Below are 19,928 nucleotides of genomic sequence, written 5' to 3'. Positions count from 1 at the left end.
ATCCTACTCATTACTCCTCGTGCTTAACTGCGTCACTTTTGTGTGGAGCAGACTTCACCGTGGGCTTTGAGCGGGGCACCTGGCTCACGCCCGGGAGGCAGCCCGGGTCCAAAACGAATGCAATCAATTTTCACCCTGTGCCAGATTAATCGAATCCCCTAATTGACTTGATAGGAAACCGACACCTCCTCCACCAATTCCCTTGCACGTGATTTGTTCAGAATAGTGTCAACCATGAGTTCAACGAGGCGGGATTTTCTATCTACGTCAATGGGCGGTTCTTGAGTGTAGGAACCGAACTGGGAGGGGACTTTTGACTGGCCAGTAACAAAGTGCGTGGTGTTGTGTACATTTTTATCGTTTCTAAGCTAGTTAACACATGAACGGCAATTTACACCGTGAACTGGCAGTAGTGGCGGGAGCAAAATAGGACAGTTTGCATCTGAATGCAAGCGGGGGCTGCGAGTGACTGAATAGCGGCAGGTAGGGAGAGCTGTATCGGTCAGCCATGGGTTTCCGAAAGAAGAACAAGAGCCCGCCGGTGCTGAGCCACGAGTTCGTGATCCAGAATCACGCGGATATGGTTTCATGTGTGGCTATGATAATTCTCCTCGGCCTGATGTTCGAGGTACAGTGTTAAACCATGGAATGTATGCTGCACAGTATATAAGAAAACGCCTCGTCTGAACTGTGATGACAACGTCAGCAAGACTCAAAGGGGACTGGGCGCAAGCGTCTCCCTTCTCATATGTCACACCGATTGCCAAGGAAGACAGGGTGCACACTGTGCTAAATAGTTGCTGGTCAGCTAGCATGTCACACCAACTAGCTAGCTATCTAATATTACCAAATGGATAGATAGCGCTAGCCAGTTTGCTATCACATCCATGCATGTGACAGTAAACGATGGGGATTGTTTACATTACCCAACTCCCATTCAAGTCTACAAAAACGTAATCAATTGAGTGCTTGTTGCTGTTAACTGAACTTGCTATCTAAGTTAGCCTGCTAGGCAACTTGTTCTGAAAATGAAACACGATCGCATGTTGGCTATCTAGCCAATTCCCCATCCAATATGTCAGTCTCATTGAGTACGTTTACATACACACTAATAATCCGATATTAAACTGATTATGGCAGTAGGCAGATTATGCAATAGTCATGTAAACGCCGTACTCTTATCTTAATCTTATTAAGGTCAAAATTGAAGTAAACATACGGCAATTACAACACCTTGTTTTCTGGGCAATCTTTCGAATTATTAAATCATGTAAACACCCTAATGGCGTTCCAGCGGTGTATTTGGTCTGGGCATGTGCTAGCACCAACCGAGCGAGCCTCCCTTTAGCACGAGTGAAGTATGTTAAGAACAACTGAATGTATGCGTCTTAGAAGTAGTTTTCACATATAGACGTCATATGTTTGAAATCAGAACAACATTTGTTTCCCAAAAATAACATGTTCGCTGTGGTAGAACGTTTATTTTGATTGGAGATTTTCAGCAGTTCTCAGAGTGCCATCAGGTAGCCTGGTTTCAGATGTATTCATGTAAATAGGATTATTAGGGAAATCGTTCTTGCAAAGCATGTATCGGTTTTAATCGAACCATTATATTAATCTGGCTATCCACAATAATCGAAAACATTTTATTGTGATTGACTCCTATGTATCTGCATTATCAGGAAGAACCACTCTTGTTACAAAGTACCATGACAAGACCTTTTGCTACAACATTGCTTCTATTTGATATCTTTCATTTATTGCAGGTCACAGCAAAGTTTGCCATCATGTTCATCACCGTTCAATACAATGTGACTCAAAGTCTTGGTAAGTTTACATTATTTTTATTAGTAGTTATTTTACCAAGTAAGTTGACGCATTCTCATTTACAGCAATGACATGGGGAATAGTTACAAGGGAGAGGAGGGGGATGATTGGGTGGCCAGGTTGGGATTTTAACACCTCTGCTCTTACGATAAGTGCCATGGGATCTTTAGTGTCAGGACACCCATTAAACATTTCATCCGATTGATGGTACCCTACACAGGGTAATGTCCCCAATCACTGCCCTGGCACATTGGGGTATGTATATATATTTTTTTAGACCAGAGGAAAGAGTGCCTCCTACTGGCCCAGCATCTGGTCTCCCATCCAAGGACTGACCAGGACCAACCCTGCTTAGCTTCAGAGCCAAGCCAGCAGTGGGATGCTGCTGACATATTTCTTTGTATTTATTTCTAAAATGTAATAAAATTTTACAGTATTTAGTGCATGTATCTAGTACCTTGTATTTGAAGCCATTGACCAAGTTGTTTTTTGTTCATCTGTATGTTATCAGATGAGAGGGCTGAGCAAGTGAACCTGTACCAGTACGGTCCTAAAGACATAGCCACTGTGTTCTTCTACCTACTCATTGCTGTCATACTCCACGCCTTAATACAGGAATACATTCTCGATGTGAGTGTCTCTGCACACAGACCCCTGTGTGTGTGTGTGTGTGTGTGTGTGTGTGTGTGTGTGTGTGTGTGTGTGTGTGTGTGTGTGTGTGTGTGTGTGTGTGTGTGTGTGTGTGTGTGTGTGTGTGTGTGTGTGTGTGTGTGTGTGTGTGTGTGTGTGTGTGTGTGTGTGTGTGTGTGCGCGTGTGTGACTGAGAGAGAAAGGAGGATATCTGTATAGGTAGTTAATCTACAGAACACATAGTCACTGTCGGTGTTTGTGCGTGTCTCTCCCCCTCTTTTCCAGCCCAAGTATGATCATAACTTAAGGTCTGGCCTTGTCTCTCTTAGCAGTCTTATCCTTCTCATCCTCTTAGGCAGTCAAATAGTATCCTCCACGGCCACTTCCTTCTCTTACACAGCCCACAACAAATGATAACAGACACGTTTCTCTTCGTCGGTATGCATATCTCATGTCCTATTCTCTCTGATTTCAGAAAATGAATAGGCGGTTGCACCTGTCGAAAACCAAACATAGCAAGTTCAATGAATCGGGACAGCTTGCTGCCTTCTACTTATTGTCCTTCATCTGGGGCTGCAGCATCTTAACAGCGGTAAGAAGACCAATGAAACGCTGCCAGGAGCCTTGGAATATTATGTGAAGACAAGACAAGCAGTCCATCCCGTTGTATTTGTTCTTTGGCTCATGCCGTCTCTCTTATCTGTTAGGAGGAATTTGCGACAAATCCTACTTTCTTATGGGAGGGCTACCCACACACCCACATGGTGTAAGTAAGGATTTATACATACATTTTACGCCTTCGGGTCACTCATTCATTATTTCAATGTTCAATGTCAGAGGGACAGGGTTAGTACTGTTTTCATCACAACTTTTTGGGGAGTTACCAAGCATTCTAGAACACAATAATTCCCCACAAGTGTTCTGTGACGGCTCAGATTTTTGAGTTGGCACAGTGGAAAGGCCTTAGTGACCCAGGGTGGATTGCAGCCCTAATATTGAGCATGGGAGTACACTGTCCGGCTGTCTCATCAAATCCATTTTAGACATCAGGTTTCCCTAAAATATTTATTCCAAATGTGATGTTTTACTCAAGCTAGACACAGCGCTAAGTGTCTGTCTTTTCCATCCCTCTCCTCATTTCTCATTGTGTAAAGAGGTGTTATTTCAATCCATTTTATTAGGGGAAATAGTTGAAGCAGGAATGCATAGATTGTGAACTGAATATTTTCTCCCAGGTTACATACATTTTTCTTATTGATGGACTTTCATCTATCTTTGAAAATCATGTTTGTAAATGCATGTAACAGGATCTAAGTTATCATGATCAAACGTTCATGTCCCATCACTAGTAGCACCCACTCGTAGCACGCGCTCCAGCAGGTATATCTCACTGGTCACCCCCAAAGCCAATTCCTCCTTTGGTCGTCTTTCCTTCCAGTTCTCTGCTGCCAATGACTGGAACGAACTGCAAAAATCTCTGAAGCTGGAAACACTTATCTCCCTCACTAGCTTTAAGCACCAGCTGTCAGAGCAGCTCACAGATTACTGCACCTGTACATAGCCCATCTATACTTTAGCCCAAACAACTACCTCTTCCCCTACTGTATTTATTTATTTATTTTGCTCCTTTGCACCCCATTATTTCTATTTCTACTTTGCACATTCTTCCACTGCAAATCTACCATTCCTGTGTTTTACTTGCTATATTGTATTTACCTCGCCACCATGGCCTTTTTTTGCCTTTACCTCCCTTATCTCACCTCATTTGCTCACATTGTATATAGACTTATTTTTCTACTGTATTATTGACTGTATGTTTTGTTTATTCCATGTGTAACTCTGTTGTTGTATGTGTCGAATTGCTGTGCTTTATCTTGGCCAGGTCGCAGTTGCAAATGAGAACTTGTTCTCAGCTAGCCTACCTGGTTAAATAAAGGTGAAATAAATAAAATCATATCCACTCGCTCCCTGCATAGATAGACCGGATCTCTGCCTGCCTGTAACCTGCCCTCTCTGCAGCTTTCAGGTGAAGTTCTTCTACATTTGCCAAATCGCATACTGGCTCCATGGCCTTCCTGAGCTGTACTTCCAGAAAGTGCGAAAGGTAAGGGTGCATGATCACACCTTGGGTTAGGTCCTAAAGATGACACATCTGTCATTTAAACATGGAAGGATACATCTTGTGATTCTGTAATTCCCCATTGTTGCAATACATGGTTCATATTCTTTATTCTCCTCTTACAAACCCATTTGTGACTGTAAAAGTCATGTGGCACTGAAGCTGCTGTGCCACACACCTACACTGATACAGCAGTCATTAATAAAGGCTCTTTCCTGCTTGTGTGTTTCAGGAGGATATTCCCCGCCAGCTCTATTACATTTGTCTTTACGTCTTCCACATCACCGGTGCCTACATCTTAAAGTGAGTGTGCGTCATCTCAGGGAAGTGGTTAGATAAGAAGATAAAGACTATGAATGGAGCTACCGTTCAGCACTTCCTTACTTATGCACTTTAAAACCTCTTCGGGATAGGAACCTTCATCTCAATTTCCACCTAAAATTACATACCCAAATCTAACTGTCTGTACCCTAGGACCTGATGCAAGGATATGCATATTCTTGGTACTATTTGAAAGGAAACAATTTGAATGTGGAGATGTGAAATTAATGTAGGAGAATATAACACAATAGATCTGGTAAAAGATAAAACAAACAAAACAAACATGCGTTTTCTATTTTTATTGCAAAAGAAAGGCCATACATTGAGAGAGGAAGCTGGGGATAATTTAGATGTTGTCCACAACAGGACAACAGACTGATACATTCAAGAAGGAGAGAGCTACATAATATTTTGTATGAAGTCTCACAGGTGTCCCTCACGAGTTTGCCCAAATGTACCCAAGTGGCTGAATTGGTCAGTTGATACATTTTCAAGTCGATAAATATAGAGAAAATACACAAATGCTATGGTAATAAAACATTTAAGTTTACACACAAAGATGAAGGGGGCTGTACTTTCCAGTCATGTTCAGCTGAGGTCCTGGCTGCCTTTTAGGTCGACATGATGGTGGAAGTGACTCCACATCATCCTCTAGCACAGTGTGCCAACCTCCTCTCCCTCAGTGGTAGTTGCCCCTAGTGCACTGGCCCTCCTCCTCTTCTGAGCTGGCCTCTTCACACGTCTAGATGGCCGGGTGGGTGTGGAGCCAGAGACGGCAGCAGGGGTCAGACTGGAGGAACCAGTTCCTACGTTTGAGTGAGTGGGGGATGGAGGACTTGAGTGTGGTCTCTTTGGAGTTGGCTCCCAGAGGTCACCTCTACCACTATTGAGGATAAAAATTCAAATAAATCATAACTCAAGATTACTATTACTTATTTTATTTTTATTTTAGCAGGGGGTGAGCCCTCCATCAATACATAAAATACACAACACATCTATAAACATATATATTATATAGATTATGGGGAACATAATCACTATAATGAAATATGTGGACCAATAGGCATTAAGACACTCAAACCACAGCCACAGCATGTCATAGCTAACAAAAACATACACAGTCAAAAGTTTTAGAACATCTACTCATTCAAGGGTTTTTCTTTATTTTTACTGTTTTCTACATTGTAGAATAATAGTGAAGACATCAAAACTATGAAATAACACATGGAATCATGTAGTAACCAAAAAAGCCACCCTTTGCCTTGATGACAGCTTTGTACACCCTTAGCATTCTCTCAACCAGATTCACCTGGAATGCTTTTCCAACAGTCTTGAAGGAGTTCCCACATATGCTGAGCACTTGTTGGCTGCTTTTCCTTCACTCTGCGGTCCAACTCATCCCATACCATCTCATTTGGGTTGAGGTCGGGTGATTGTGGAGGCCAGGTCATCTGATGCAGCACTCAGTCACTCTCCTTCTTGGTCAAATAGCCCTTACGCAGCCTGGAGGTGGGTTGGGTCATTTTCTTGTTAAAAAAACAAATGCAACTAAGTGCAAACCAGATGGGATGGCGTGTCACTGCAGAATGCTGCGGTAGCCATGCTGTGTGCCATAAGTGTGCCTTGAATTCTAAATAAATCACAGTGTCACCAGCAAAGCACTCCCACACCATCACACCAGCTCCATGCTTCACGGTGGGAAACTCAAATGCGGAAATCATCCGTTCACCTACTCTGCGTCTCACAAAGACACGTCGATTGGAGCCAAAAACCTCAAATTTAGACTCCTCAGACCAAAAGACAGATTTCCACCAGACAAATATCTATTGCTCCTGTTTCTTGCCCCAAGCAAGTCTCTTCTTCTTATTGGTGTCCTTTAGTAGTGGTTTCTTTGCAGCAATTCGACCATGAAGGTCGAATTCACGCAGTTTCCTCTGAACAGTTGATGTTGATGTGTCTGTTACTTGAAACATTTTCTTTAGGCTGCAATTTCTTTTTTTTTCTTTAAAAAATGTTTTTTTACCCCCTTTTCTCCCCAATTTACGTGGTATCCAATCGCTAGTAATTACTATCTTGTCTCATCGCTACAACTCCCGTACGAGCTCGGGAGAGACAAAGGTCGAAAGCCATGCGTCCTCCGAAGCACAACCCAACCAAGCCGCACTGCTTCTTAACACACTGCTTCCTCCAACCCGGAAGCCAGCCGCACCAATGTGTCGGAGGAAACACCGTGCACCCGGCCCCCTTGGTTAGCGCGCACTGCGCCCGGCCCACCACAGGAGTCGCTGGAGCGCGATGAGACAAGGATATCCCTACCGGCCAAACCCTCCCTAACCCGGACGACGCTAGGCCAATTGTGCGCCGGACCTCCCGGTCGCGGCCGGCTGAGACAGAGCCTGGTCGCGAACCCAGAGACTCTGGTGGCACAGCTAGCGCTGCGATGCAGTGCCCTAGATCACTGCGCCACCCGGGAGGCAGGCTGTAATTTCTGAGGTGCAGTTAACTCTAGTTACTCTAGTTCCAGTTACCTGCTGCAGAGGTAACTGGGTCTTCCTTTCCTGTGGCGGTCCTCAAACGCATAAAGAAGGAAAGAAATTCCAAAAACTGACTTTTAACAAGGCACACCTGTTAATTGAAATTCATTCTAGGTGACTACCTCATGAAGCTAGTTGAGAAAATGCAGAGTGTGTAAAGCTGTCATCAAGGCAAAGGGTGGCTACTTTGAATATATTTTGATTTGTTTAACACTTTTTTTGGTTACTTCATGATTCCATGTGTTATGTCATAGTTTTGATGTCTCACTATTATTCTACAATGTAGAACATAGTAAAAATAAAGACGAACCCTTGAATGAGTAGGTGTGTCCAAACTTTTGACTGGTACTATATATACAGTACCTTCGAAAAGTATTCAGACCAATTTACTTTTTCCACATTTTGTTAGGTTACAGCCTTATTTCTCTCAATCTACACACAATACCCCATAATGATGAAGCAAAAACAGGTTTAGACATTTTTGCTAATTTATAAAAATAAGAAACAGATATTACATTTACATAACTATTCAGACCCTTTACTCAGTACTTTGTTGAAACACCTTTGGCAGAAATTACAGCCTTGAGTCTTCTTGGGTATGATGCTACAAGCTTGGCTACACCTGTATTTGGGGAGTTCCTCCCATTATTCTCTGAAGATTATCTCAATCTCTGTCAGGTTGGATGGGGAGTGTCGCTGCACAGCTATTTTCAGGTCTCTCCAGAGATGTTCGATTGGGTTCAAGTCCGTACTCTGGCTGTGCCACTCAAGAACATTCAGAGACTTGTCCAAAAGCCACTCCTGTGTTGTCTTGGCTGTGTGCTTAGGGTCGTTGTCTTTTTCCTCAGTAGGTTTTCATCAAGGATCTCTCTGTACTTTGCTCCGTTCATCTTTCCCTCGATCCTGACTAGTATCCCAGTCCCTGTCGCTGAAAAACACCCCCACAGCATGATGCTGCCACCACCATGCTTCACCATAGGGATGGTGCCAGGTTTCCTCCAGACATGACGCTTGGCATTCAGGGCACAGAGTTCCGTCTTGGTTTCATCAGTCCAGAGAATCTTGTTTCTCATGGTCCGAGTTATTTTGGTGCCTTTTGGCAAACTCCAAGCGGGCTGTCATGTGACTTTTACTGAGGAGTGGCATCCGTCTGGCCACTCTACCATAAAGGCCTGATTGGTGGAGTGCTGCAGAGATGGTTGTACTTCTGGAAGGTTCTCCCATCTCCACAGAGGAACTCTGGAGTTCTGTCAGAGTGACCATTGGGTTCTTGGTCACCTCCCTGACCAAAGCCCTTCTTCCCCGATTGTTCCGTTTAGCCGGGCGGCGAGCTCTAGGAAGAGTCTTGGTAGTTCCAAACTTCTTCAATTTAAGAATGATGTATGCTACTTTGTTCTTGGAGACCTTCAATGCTGCAGACATTTTTTGGTTCCCTTCCTTAGATCTGTGCCTCGACACAATCCAGTCTCGGAGCTCTATGGACAATTCCTTCAACGTCATGACTTGGTTTTTGCTCTGACATGCACTGTCAACTATTGACAGGTGTGTGCCTTTCCAAATCATGTCCAATCAATTGAATTTACCACAGGTGGACTCCAATCAAGTTGTAGAAACATCTCAAGGAAGATCAATGGAAACAGGATGTGCCTGAGCTCAAGTTCGAGTCAAATAGCAAAGGTTCTGAATACTTATGTAAATAAGGTATTTATTTTTTATAAATTTGCAGAAATTTCTAAACCTGTTTTCGCCTTGTCATTATTGGGTATTGTGTGTAGATTAATGACGAAAAAATGTATTTAATTAATTTTAGAATAAGGCTGTAAAGTGAAGGGGTCTGAGTACTTTCCGAATGCACGGTTTCCCCGGAGAGAGTTTGGTGTCTGAGGTGATGGGTGGGGTTAGTTGTAAACCTGTATGAACGTATTTGCCTTGTCCTCAAAATACCTCCCATACAGGCAACCTTTTTAATCTTCCTACATCCAGGTCAAGTTTGACAAACTCATTTGTTGTGTGAAAGTGACTGTGGAAAAGTTCAGCAGTAATCAAGGTAGTCGTGATATCCTATCAAAGTAGTATAATCATCAGAAGTACCTCTAACTGTTTTAGCTGGCCTCTGAATCTCCTTGACCCAATACTATTTTAATGGCCTTCTGTTACTCAGCTCCTCTCCTTCAAGACCACTGGTCTGGAAGATGGGTAAAAGCAGCGTAGGGCTTTAATTTGATCCTAGTGCTCCACATACCTCTTTCTGATCACTGGGCATGACTGACAAGGAGTATAGGGAAGGAAGGAGGTCATTCCATTTTTTTTTTGCAAATGGCTTCACTGTTATGATGTATCATTTTCCCCTGCTGATGTTGTGGGCTGAATCACTTTTCCCTGTCTTCTTTCCGTATCCTCTCTCGAACAGCCCTTGTGGTGGTGGTCTTACCCCAAAAAACAACCTTAATATTTCTAATCGATGGGAGGACACCTACTTGTTGAGGAAAACTCATTCCAGGAATCAGGCAGAACTTATCAGCAATAGGAGTTTATTCAATCAATTGCAAGAGAGATCACTCTCAGGATGAACCGGAGAAGAACTCAAAAGTTACAGAATCACACAGTCATTATATACTTATTCTACTCAGAGCTGATTGCCTTTCCTAGGGGAAAGCAAGCTTACATGAGAGATTAGGGGGACTTGGCTCCACTTCCTTAAAGCATTGTATAAACAAGAACATATTCTAACCAGTTCTCACAGCCTACATGACTGAGGGGAGTGATGCGTTATTTTCAGTTAGAAGAAGAATTTGGCCTTGAGCTGGGCATCTAGTGCCCGATCGATAAGGAGTCAGCAGCAAATCCCTCCTTTGTGCAGTGTGTGGGTACTGGACAGAGGGTACTGGACAGGGTACTGGAGGGTACTGGACAGCTATGGAAAATTACCAGTTGATACAGTACATATAGTACTATTCAATTCAAGCATTTACGTAGCATTAGACTGTAACAGAACCATTTTGCCCAAACATACTAAACAACAATATTGGAAGTAGTGCCACTCATAATTGCATTGCATGGATCAATTATAGGCCCTTTTATGGTAGATATGCATAAATCATCGCTTCTATCTTCTGGACAACTTTTAAAGATGCTTCCTCCTGCAAATGTGAATAATATTTAATTTTATTGAGTAGTTCAGTACTGTTAATCCCTGGACAGAAAATGTAATCTGATGAAGGTCTGTTATCTGTTTCCCCTGGTGTTTGCGGACTTCCTGTGTTCAGCCTCCACCGGCTGGGCCTGGTGCTGCTGGTACCTCACTACCTGGTGGAGCTCCTGTTCCACGCCTCACGCCTCTTCTACTTCAGTGACGAGAACAAGCAGAAGGGGTATGTATGAATTGTATGCTGGACACCCCCTCCATTTTCATACCAGTCAATACAAGGAGGGGAAAAGTTGGGAATAAAACCTGCATACAGAGAGAGGTTTTGAATTTAATTTGTATTATTTTCACCTTCAGCAAGTTACGTGTGTGATACAATGGGAGCTTTTCCTCCCTTATCGGACTAAACTGATTGATTTGAATAACCGATAGTGTCTTACGTGAGCCCATGGAAGATGTCACTGTTGTTGCCATGGTGACTAACTCAGATTCTCTTTTCTTTTCCAGTTTCACTCTGTGGGCGCTACTTTTCGTCATCGCTCGCCTCCTTACCCTCACCCTCTCCGTACTGACTTTTGGCTTCGGACTGCCCCGCGCAGAGATCCAGGGTTTCTCACTGGCAAAAGGCAACTTCAATGTGCTTACCATTAGGCAAGTCATGTTTCTTAAGATTGCGTAATTTGCCCTGTTACCTCCTCTGATTTGGCCCTTGAGAGCAAGTTTGAACTTTTCATCTATCAAAGAAAGTTAAACGCCTGTCATTGCTCATGGCTGGTCTTCATAATGTTTCCCCCCTTGGCTCTCAGGATGACGTGCCTGGCTGCCATTTGCCTGACCCAGGCCTGGATGATGTGGAAGTTCATCAACTTCCAGTTGAAGAAGTGGAGGGAGCACAGCCAGAGCCAGGCCTCCAAGAAGAAGGCTTTCAGCCCAAAGAGCAAGCCCCACAAGAAGGACCTGGCCCGGGGTGAGTCCGCCGCCGCCCCTGCCCACTTGGAACACCCACCTCCAGCCATTACAACTCTGTGATGCAGATATGTTTCTGACATGTTGTTCTTGTTTGTTTTGTTAGTAGGTTCTGCCAACGGTGTGGTGAAGTCCGATGACAAGACGTCACCCCGTGTGAGAAAAGCCAAAGCCTCATAGAGTTGGAGGGAGAGAATGGAGGGATGGAGCTGAGGAGAAGTGAGGGGGCTATTCTCAATGTGACATTTTGTCTTTTCATCACTTACATTTTTTATTCCCCAAAACAACCTTAACTGTCTCTTTTGTGTTAGAACCTATGTTTTAATAGTTATGTTTTTGTTTGTTTTGATGACCTCATATGTTTGTGTTCAGTTGTTCTTTCTGTGGATGGGATGTAAGCAGGGCAGGGTCAACTGGTTAAATGTTTTAACGTATGAATCCGCTACCCGTGTGTGCCCCACCAACTGCCCCACTGCTTGTGCTGTGTTTAGGGGTTTGGCCCTAAGCCACTCTGGGCTGGCCTTTTGGGCAAGGTGTGTCTGTGCTAAATCTCTCCCACTCAAATGATGTTGCTTGAGAGAGAGGAAGTGGGAAGTAACTGGATAGATAATTGGTCAAAAAGTCATTTTTGGAGAGGAATTATCTGTAGCGATTGCATCCAGCTTCAGGGCCCTAGTCAATCAAACTTTCTAACTGGGTTTCTGAGGAAGTTTAACATGCACTGTTTGACAGCAAGTGTGCATGTCACGATTCATGTTCTCAACAAAACATGTAAAACAAGAAGTGTGTGAAACGTTGGACTAAAAGTTTATTTTACCATATCATTGGTTTTGTATAGGGACCTCACCATTAACTCCTAACAGTGTCCGTTTGATGACTGTATTGTTACTTGCTTTTGCCATATGAAATCTGTGCTATTATGGGATTGAGGCACTGTTAGTAGTTAGTCATTGAGTAGCCCCGTCTCACAGATTGACCAACTCTCTAACAGCCATATTCTGACGTTGATGTACAGTACCAGTCAAAAGTTTGGACACACCTACTCATTTCACGGTTTTCTTTATTTTTACTATTTTCTACATTGTAGAATAATAGTGAAGACATCAAAACTATGAAATAACACACATGGAATCATGTAGTAACCAAAAAAGTGTTAAACAAATCAAAATAGATTTTAGATTTTAGATTTTTCAAAGTAACCACCCTTTGCATTGATGACAGCTTTGCTCACTCTTGGCATTCTCTCAACCAGCTTCAAGAGGTAGTCACCTGGAATGCATTTCAATTAACAGATGTGCCTTGTTAATTTGTGGAATTTCGTTCCTTAATACGCTTGAGCCAGTCAGTTGTGTTTTGACATGGTAGGGGTGGTAAACAGAAGATAGCCCTATTTGGTAAAAGACCAAGTCCATATAATGACAAGAACAGCTCAAATAAGCAAAGAGAAATGACAGTCCATCATTACTTTAAGACATGAAGGTCAATCAATCCAGAAAATGTCAAGAACTTTGAAAGTTTATTCAAGTGCAGTTGCAAAAACCATTAAGCACTATGATAAAACTAGCTCTCATGAGGACCACCACAGGAATGGAAGACCCAGAGTTACCTCTGCTGCAGAGGATAAGTTCATTAGAGTTACCAGCCTCAGAAATTGCAGACCAAATAAATGCTTCACAGAGTTCAAGTAACAGACACATCTCAACACCAACTGTTCAGAGGAGACTGTGTGAATCCGGCCTTCATGGTCAAATTGCTGCAAGGAAACCACTACTCAAGGACGGCAATAAGAAGAAGAGACTTGCTTGGGCCAAGAAACACGAGCAATGGACATTTGACCGGTGGAAATCTGTTCTTTGGTCTGATGAGTCTAAATTTGAGATTTTTGGTTCCAACCGCCGTGTCTTTGTGAGACGCAGAGTAGGTGAATGGATGATCTCCGCATGTGTGGTTCCCACTGTGAAGCATGGAGGAGGATGTGTGATGGTGTGGGAGTGCTTTGCTGGTGACACTGTCTTTGATTTATTTAGAATTCAAGTCACACTTAACCAGCATGGCTAGCACAGCATTCTGCAGCGAGACGTCATCCCATCTAGTTTGCGCTTAGTGGGACTATCATTTGTTTTTCAACAGGACAATGACCCAACACACCTCCAGGCTGTGTAAGGGCTATTTGACCAAGAAGGAGAGTGACTGAGTGCTGCATCAGATGACCTGGCCGCCACAATCACCCGACCTCAACCCAAATGAGATGGTTTGGGATGAGTTGGACCGCGGAGTGAAGGAGAAGCAGCCAATGAGTATGTGGTAACTCCTTCAAGACATGGAAAAGCATTCCAGGTGAAGCTGGTTGAGAGAATGCCAAGAGTGTGCAAACCTGTCAAGGCAAAGGGTGGCTACTACATGATTCCATTTGTGTTATTTCATAGTTTTGATGGCTTCACTATTATTGTACAATGTAGAAAATAGTAAAAATGAAGAAAAACCCTTGAATGAGTAGGTGTCCAAATTTTTTGACTGATACTGTACGTGGAGGATTTGTTTAGGAGTTCAGGTGAGGTTTTTGTGTTTCAGTTCAGGATTTCAAGCTCCGATAAGATTATATTCATTAATGAACAATGCCAATAATTAATGCCTCAAGTTATAGAGTTAAGCCTAAAGGGTCATGGTTAGGTTTTGATGAGCCGTTGAGTTTGCATCTCAGAAGCATTCAGTGGCCTTTTTTTCACATCCACTGGAAGAGTTGAGTTATTTATTTCAGTTGTATCTTTTATTTTTTTTACATCATGCTTTGGCAACTCTATAACCAGCATAGACGAGGTACAAAGAGAAACGCTTTCAGTCTCAACCCAAATGATACAATCCTCCTTTTAAGTGTCCTTAAAATGTCAGTGGCGTGAGCCATGGAGTTCTCCTCGGGTTTCCTTTTTTCTTTTTTTTGCCTTTTTTATATCTGGGTGTATGGCACAGGAGGCTGAGGGGAGGACGGCTCATAATAATGGCTAGAATGGAATGAATGTAATGGTATCAAACACATGGAAAATATGTATTTGGTGTGTTCAATACCATTCCATTAATCCGTTCCAGCCATTACTATGAGCCCGTCCTCCCCAATTATGGTGTCACCGGCCGCCTGTGGTGTATGTTGGCAGGCAGCTGCCTCCATAGACACCCACTTATTATACTGTACATCCCATTCTCAGATAGTCTCTCTTGCCAGACGGCTTACTTCCGCAATCTTTGAATGTGCCGTTGCCCAAGGTCTGGCTATAAGAGACTAATTCTCAGATGGGACTGGTGTGTGTGTGTTGGTGCGTGTTTGAGCCTGTGTGTGTGTGTGTGTGTGTGTGTGTGTGTGCATGCCCGTGTCTAGTTATACCTGTGGTTATGCCAACTGTGTGAGGAAGTGAAGGCTCTGCATGATTCATGCTTTAGTGTCTTTGCATTTTCACTTAAAAAAAGCCTTGTGGCTTCATGGAGCTTGACAGACAACTCCCCTTGTTTCCTTTTAAATCCTTTACCTTGTTTTCATTTCACCTTTTTTGTTAATTTACAAAAAAAGGCTTTTGTAATGAAGACAGTGAGTGGTAACTGAGTTATATTTTATATAAAGTCTTATTGGATGTTTGCTTACAACCCCTGACCCTTCCTTAACCCCTGTCCTGTGTGAAATAGATTCTGTGACTTCTGTTTGCCACATTTGGGCTGAAGGGGCCTTCTTGCTCCACCAGTCCAGTGATTTGGACATTGCAATTGGACACTTATGTTATGTCCTGTAGAGACCCAATGCTGTTGTCACAAATGGGACGAGTTACCATTCCTAGCCTGAGCTCAGATCTGTTTGTGCTTCGCCAACTTCTCTGACTAGCATTATAGTTGGCTGAAGCGTATACTGATCTGGGACCAGGCTGCTTGTTTGGTAGGTTGAGTAGTAGTATTGCTTCGGCAGGAAATAGATGACTTGACACAGTCCTCATGCTGCTCTATCTAAAGCGTAAGTTGAAGGTGTGGAGGACTGGTGTTCTGTTTTGAGTCTGTTACATGGCAATGTCTTAGGAGGAAAGGAGGAGCAGATTACTTTTATACCAGCCTTTTACTTTAATGTATCTGCTATTTTAAAATAAAATAATCTATATGAATTTAACGCTACACTGTACTAAAAATACTTGTCAGATTTTTTTAGCTATTTTTATAGTTGAAAAAACTGTTAAAGTTCACTAATATTCACCACACACAGAAATATATATGAATAGTATTTTCCATTCTTATTGGTATGAGTTGTTTTTATACATCAAAAGACAAAGCTTGCTCCCCTTTTAAGTCAGGGTGCACATTTCAGTGTGAGAGAACTAGTCCTATTTCATAGTTTCACCATCTTATACTCTATTTCATAGATTAGGCCCTGTATTGACTTATTAGTAAATAAGAACCACTCTGCCATAGGACGATGCTCTGAAAGCACTATACTGAAACTGCAGTAATTACAGTAGAATACTATAAAACGGTCTGCTATCCATGTAATTAGATAGCAATGTTTGATCAGCAAGGATCCTGTTATGTTTCTTTTTTGTTTTATTGTTCTAAGGTGTGTCCTGCAGGGGTATTTAATTGGGCCGGAACGATACCAGTATCTCAATGTTTTTTTTCCATGGCAAAAATGAAAACACGAAGCAGATCAAGGCTTTTGGTTCTTTAAAAACCTGCTGTATGTCAAATATTGTGTGCTATAGCTTGGAAAATAAATGTGACTGGATGACAACATAATGAGGTTTGTTTCTAACATTAGGGCTGTTTTCTTAAAGAAGTTAAACCTGCTTTGTTTCCTTGCCACGATACTAACGAGTATTGCGGTATTGGTATTGTCCTGGCCCTAGTATTTAACTTGAGCATTTGCCCTTCATCCATTCCTTTACTGATTGATTTGATATCATAGTTTGTCATGATACACCGTGCAAAGGGCTGAGTAACATGAGCCTCCTTCATCCAGGTTAGGAGACATGATATTCCCCTCTGAGTTGTATTCTCACTGGTACCACCACGCACACTATTGAAATATTCAGCGTAGTGAAGCATGACACCAATGGATCCCACGGTCTACTGTCAGCATTTTGGGTTGTAGCACTGATGTCTATAACCTAGCTCTTAACTGCAATGACCATTTGATCTCTGGTAAGGTGGCAATTTGTCCACACAATGCAAAGACCCATGCTAATAGTTTATTAGTTTCATATTAACCTTTAAGTGGCAACTACCATTAATGCATTTGAGATGATGAGATGCATACATGCTTCATAACAGCCAGGAACAGAGAAAACACTACATTATTTCAGATGAGTGCTTATATGCACTGTCTTTGTTTTGTTGGGTTATTTTGCTGCTTGCGTCTAAATGTTCTTGTATATTCCTTTTTGAAATGTGTCGTCTCTGATATGCTCTGGACCATATGTATTTATGCGAAACCTTGTGATTTCTGTTTTTTGTTTCTTTGTTAGTATTTTTTTTATTTCATGTTTGAATAAAGCCGTTGTTGACTATCCTGAGTGATGCTGTCACCTTCAGTGTGATTTGTTGCTTAAAGGTTGAGGAGTTGAATTGTTTCTATTTCTGTTGAAACTGAAGATATTGTGAGAGAGAAAAAACGGTGTAATTCCAGTCTCGACAGTGTTAGAATGATGATCCCACACTAAAGATATCAGAGGAAATGTATAGTCAGTCATACAGCAGGGGTTTATGCAAAACATTTAACTGATTTTGATATGGCTATGACTGCCTTCCCACTGACTTCTTATGTTCAATTTCAGATGAAAGTAGGCCTACCATCACATTCTACTTCATGAATCCCTAACTTATTTTTCTGTTTATTTATGAGAATTGCAGACAAGAGGCTCAAGTTAAGAGGAGGAGGTCTTCGAACCTAAGGATTTCCCAAACTCTGTCCTGTGTTTTTTTGTGGGGGGGGGGGACTGAGTTTGGAAAACCCTGCTCTAACTGACTCAATGTCAAAAGTATTTCCTTTATTCTTTGTGTCCTCTCATCCTCTTCTCGCTGCCTCCTCAAAACGTAAGAGGAAAGCAAGGTTGTGGTCAGGTGATTTCTATGAAAATCCATGGGAAAGTTCTCTGACGGGGAACAGGTGTCCAAGCCTCATTTTGAGGACAGGTAAGAGAACAAGGATTAAAATACTGCTGCTTTACATCATTTGGATATAGTAAGTATGCATGCGTGTCTGTACTTTGTAATATATTGTCCTTTGCAACCAAATGCAACATTATTTTGGCAATGGCATGTTTTACATGTATGTTCTTAAAGAATAGGTAGCTCTAATGTAACAACCTTAGTTGAGGGCAAGTAACTGATGATTTGTAAATGGTGAGCAGAGAACACTAGAAAAATGTATGAATATAAGCCATTTGTTTTCATTTTGTGAATGACTTAAAAACGATCTATGAAATCTATAGCTGACCATCTGGACGGGCTACACTTTAAACAGTGAAACTTTATTGCATTACTGCTTTTAAAGGTTCAATCAGGATTCAAAGCTACTTTGGCCTAAATGTTTCTGTATCTTGAAAATAGTGTTAAATGTGTGTATTGTAACTGTTAGTTATTGTAACAATCCTTTACAGGCTCTACTCATTACATCATTAATGAAACAAAAAGCTACAAAAGAGTTTGCAAAAGCAGAGAATGGTTAACCAATAGCTAACATTTAAATCTGAAATATATGTCATTTCAAGTAGGTATAACTACATATATTTATTTTATGTTTCAATATTGTCACAGGACTTTGACTGAATCCATCATTCCATTGGGGAAAATTTGTCATAACTTAACCATTGAAGAAAACATATTTAACTAGCCCTACCTTCTGGTTTGTGTCAGGTGTTGCTTCCAATATTACCCTTTGACATGTGTATTTTTTTGTTGCTCCAGATTACCTCCACACTGAGATTGCCAGATGTGTGTCCCTGGCCCCCATGCCTTCTTTGTAGTCATCCCGCTTGGCCGCTTCACTGAAGAAGATGAGATGGTTGTGGGGCAAATTACTACGATTTTTAGGGAGAAAGTGGAGCAGAACTACGGGTTGGTTCTTTTCACCACAAGGAGATTCTGGATGGCATGCAGATAGAAGAGTACATAGGAGTCCCCAAAGGCACTTAAGGCTCTGCTGAAGAGGTGCCAGAACAGATACCATATCTTCAACCACAAGGACCTCACCAAGACCTCGCCAACCGAGAGCAGGTGAAAGGGCTGCTAGAAAAGGTAGAGAGGATGGTGCTATACCAATAAATTGTTGAGAAAGACAAAGGAGCTTATCATCAGGAAGGTGATCATAATTAAGCAAACATTGAAGTCTCCCACCTCTGACTTCAACATCTGAATGATGGCCATCAACTGCCTTGAGGTCCTGGCAGAAATTAATAAGTGGGTGGTGCCATTATTTGTAGGGGCAGCAGTAGGAGCTGTTGCTGGGCCTATAGCTGTGGGGACAATCACATGTAAAGCTGTGTGGTGTAGTAGTAGGAGGGGCTGTAGAAGGGATTGCAGGGTTGGTGATGGGTCCTGATGCAGACCACCACAAATGCCCACAGGTCAAAACAAGCAGCAGTGATATTAGTGGCCGTGTTAGGGACTGCAGCAGTTAGCGGAGAAGGAGCTATAGCTCTGGGGTGGGGAGGATGTACAGTAGGCAGCTGCAGGAATCATTTATGTGTGTACATGACTTATAGCTCTCTATTTGTAAAAACTGAGTGAAGAGTTAAAGAAACACCAGCCTTTATCAGATCTGTTGTTGCTCTGTTCTGGAATGTGCACTTACAAATAAAGCTGTTGACTAAACTCGGATTAAACTTTTGATTTGGAGGGTTTGGGGCCAGGATATGTATGAGTGGATGCAACACACAAACACAGAGAGACACATTCAAAATTAAGCACAACTAAGGAATTATGGCCTGCATTTCAATTAGGTTTTATTTGGTTTTATTTATTCAAGTTAACTTGCTTGGGTCCTTTGCGCTTAACAATTTTTTATTGTGGATCCATATGAAGTCTTCAGTGTGTGTACGCTTGTGAGTGTGTGTATAATGGCAACAGGTTGGTGTGTGATGATGTACTTGTGAAACAAGCGTGTGCTTCCTCAGATCCTTGTTTCCTCTCCTAGAATCCTCCCTCATTTCCCTCAGATATTTAGAGTCTTCCCATCTTAAAGTAAAAAAGAGGAGAATGGTACAATCCTCAAGATAATGTGAAAAAAACAGGACCGCAATAAGCCTCTTCTTCTACCATTGACTGGATGTCTTCTACACCCTTTAGCCCACCAGAGGGCAATGATGAGTTTCTCACCTGAGAGGCCGAAGCAGTCTGCGAGGGGATATCTGCAGGCAGCTAG

At 42.3% G+C, this 19,928-nt stretch overlaps 1 protein-coding gene across 6 annotated transcripts; it reads left to right on the top strand.

Moving 5' to 3' along the window:
* Positions 1-287: 287 nt before the first annotated feature.
* On the top strand, positions 288-17,079 carry LOC139542777 (translocating chain-associated membrane protein 1-like 1). Of its 6 annotated transcripts, none has more exons than XM_071348598.1 (12): positions 288-628; positions 1,767-1,827; positions 2,339-2,457; positions 2,933-3,049; positions 3,165-3,223; positions 4,438-4,561; positions 4,809-4,879; positions 10,698-10,802; positions 11,084-11,227; positions 11,383-11,543; positions 11,652-11,761; positions 13,673-17,079. In XM_071348598.1, the coding sequence occupies exons 1-11, from the start codon at positions 509-511 to the stop codon at positions 11,720-11,722; spliced, it is 1,152 nt and encodes a 383-aa protein (XP_071204699.1). In that variant the 5' UTR covers positions 288-508; the 3' UTR covers positions 11,723-11,761; positions 13,673-17,079. The 6 variants fall into 6 exon arrangements, with proteins under 6 accessions (XP_071204699.1, XP_071204697.1, XP_071204702.1 ...); XM_071348596.1 differs by having other exon boundaries at positions 289-628; positions 11,649-11,761; XM_071348601.1 differs by having other exon boundaries at positions 289-628; positions 4,477-4,561; positions 11,652-17,079.
* Positions 17,080-19,928: the final 2,849 nt, after the last annotated feature.

This window comes from Salvelinus alpinus, chromosome 17, assembly GCF_045679555.1.
Source record: "Salvelinus alpinus chromosome 17, SLU_Salpinus.1, whole genome shotgun sequence".
Lineage (NCBI taxonomy): Eukaryota > Metazoa > Chordata > Actinopteri > Salmoniformes > Salmonidae > Salvelinus > Salvelinus alpinus.
The sequence above is the reverse complement of the archived record's forward strand: the minus strand, read 5'-3'. Positions and strand labels throughout refer to the sequence as shown.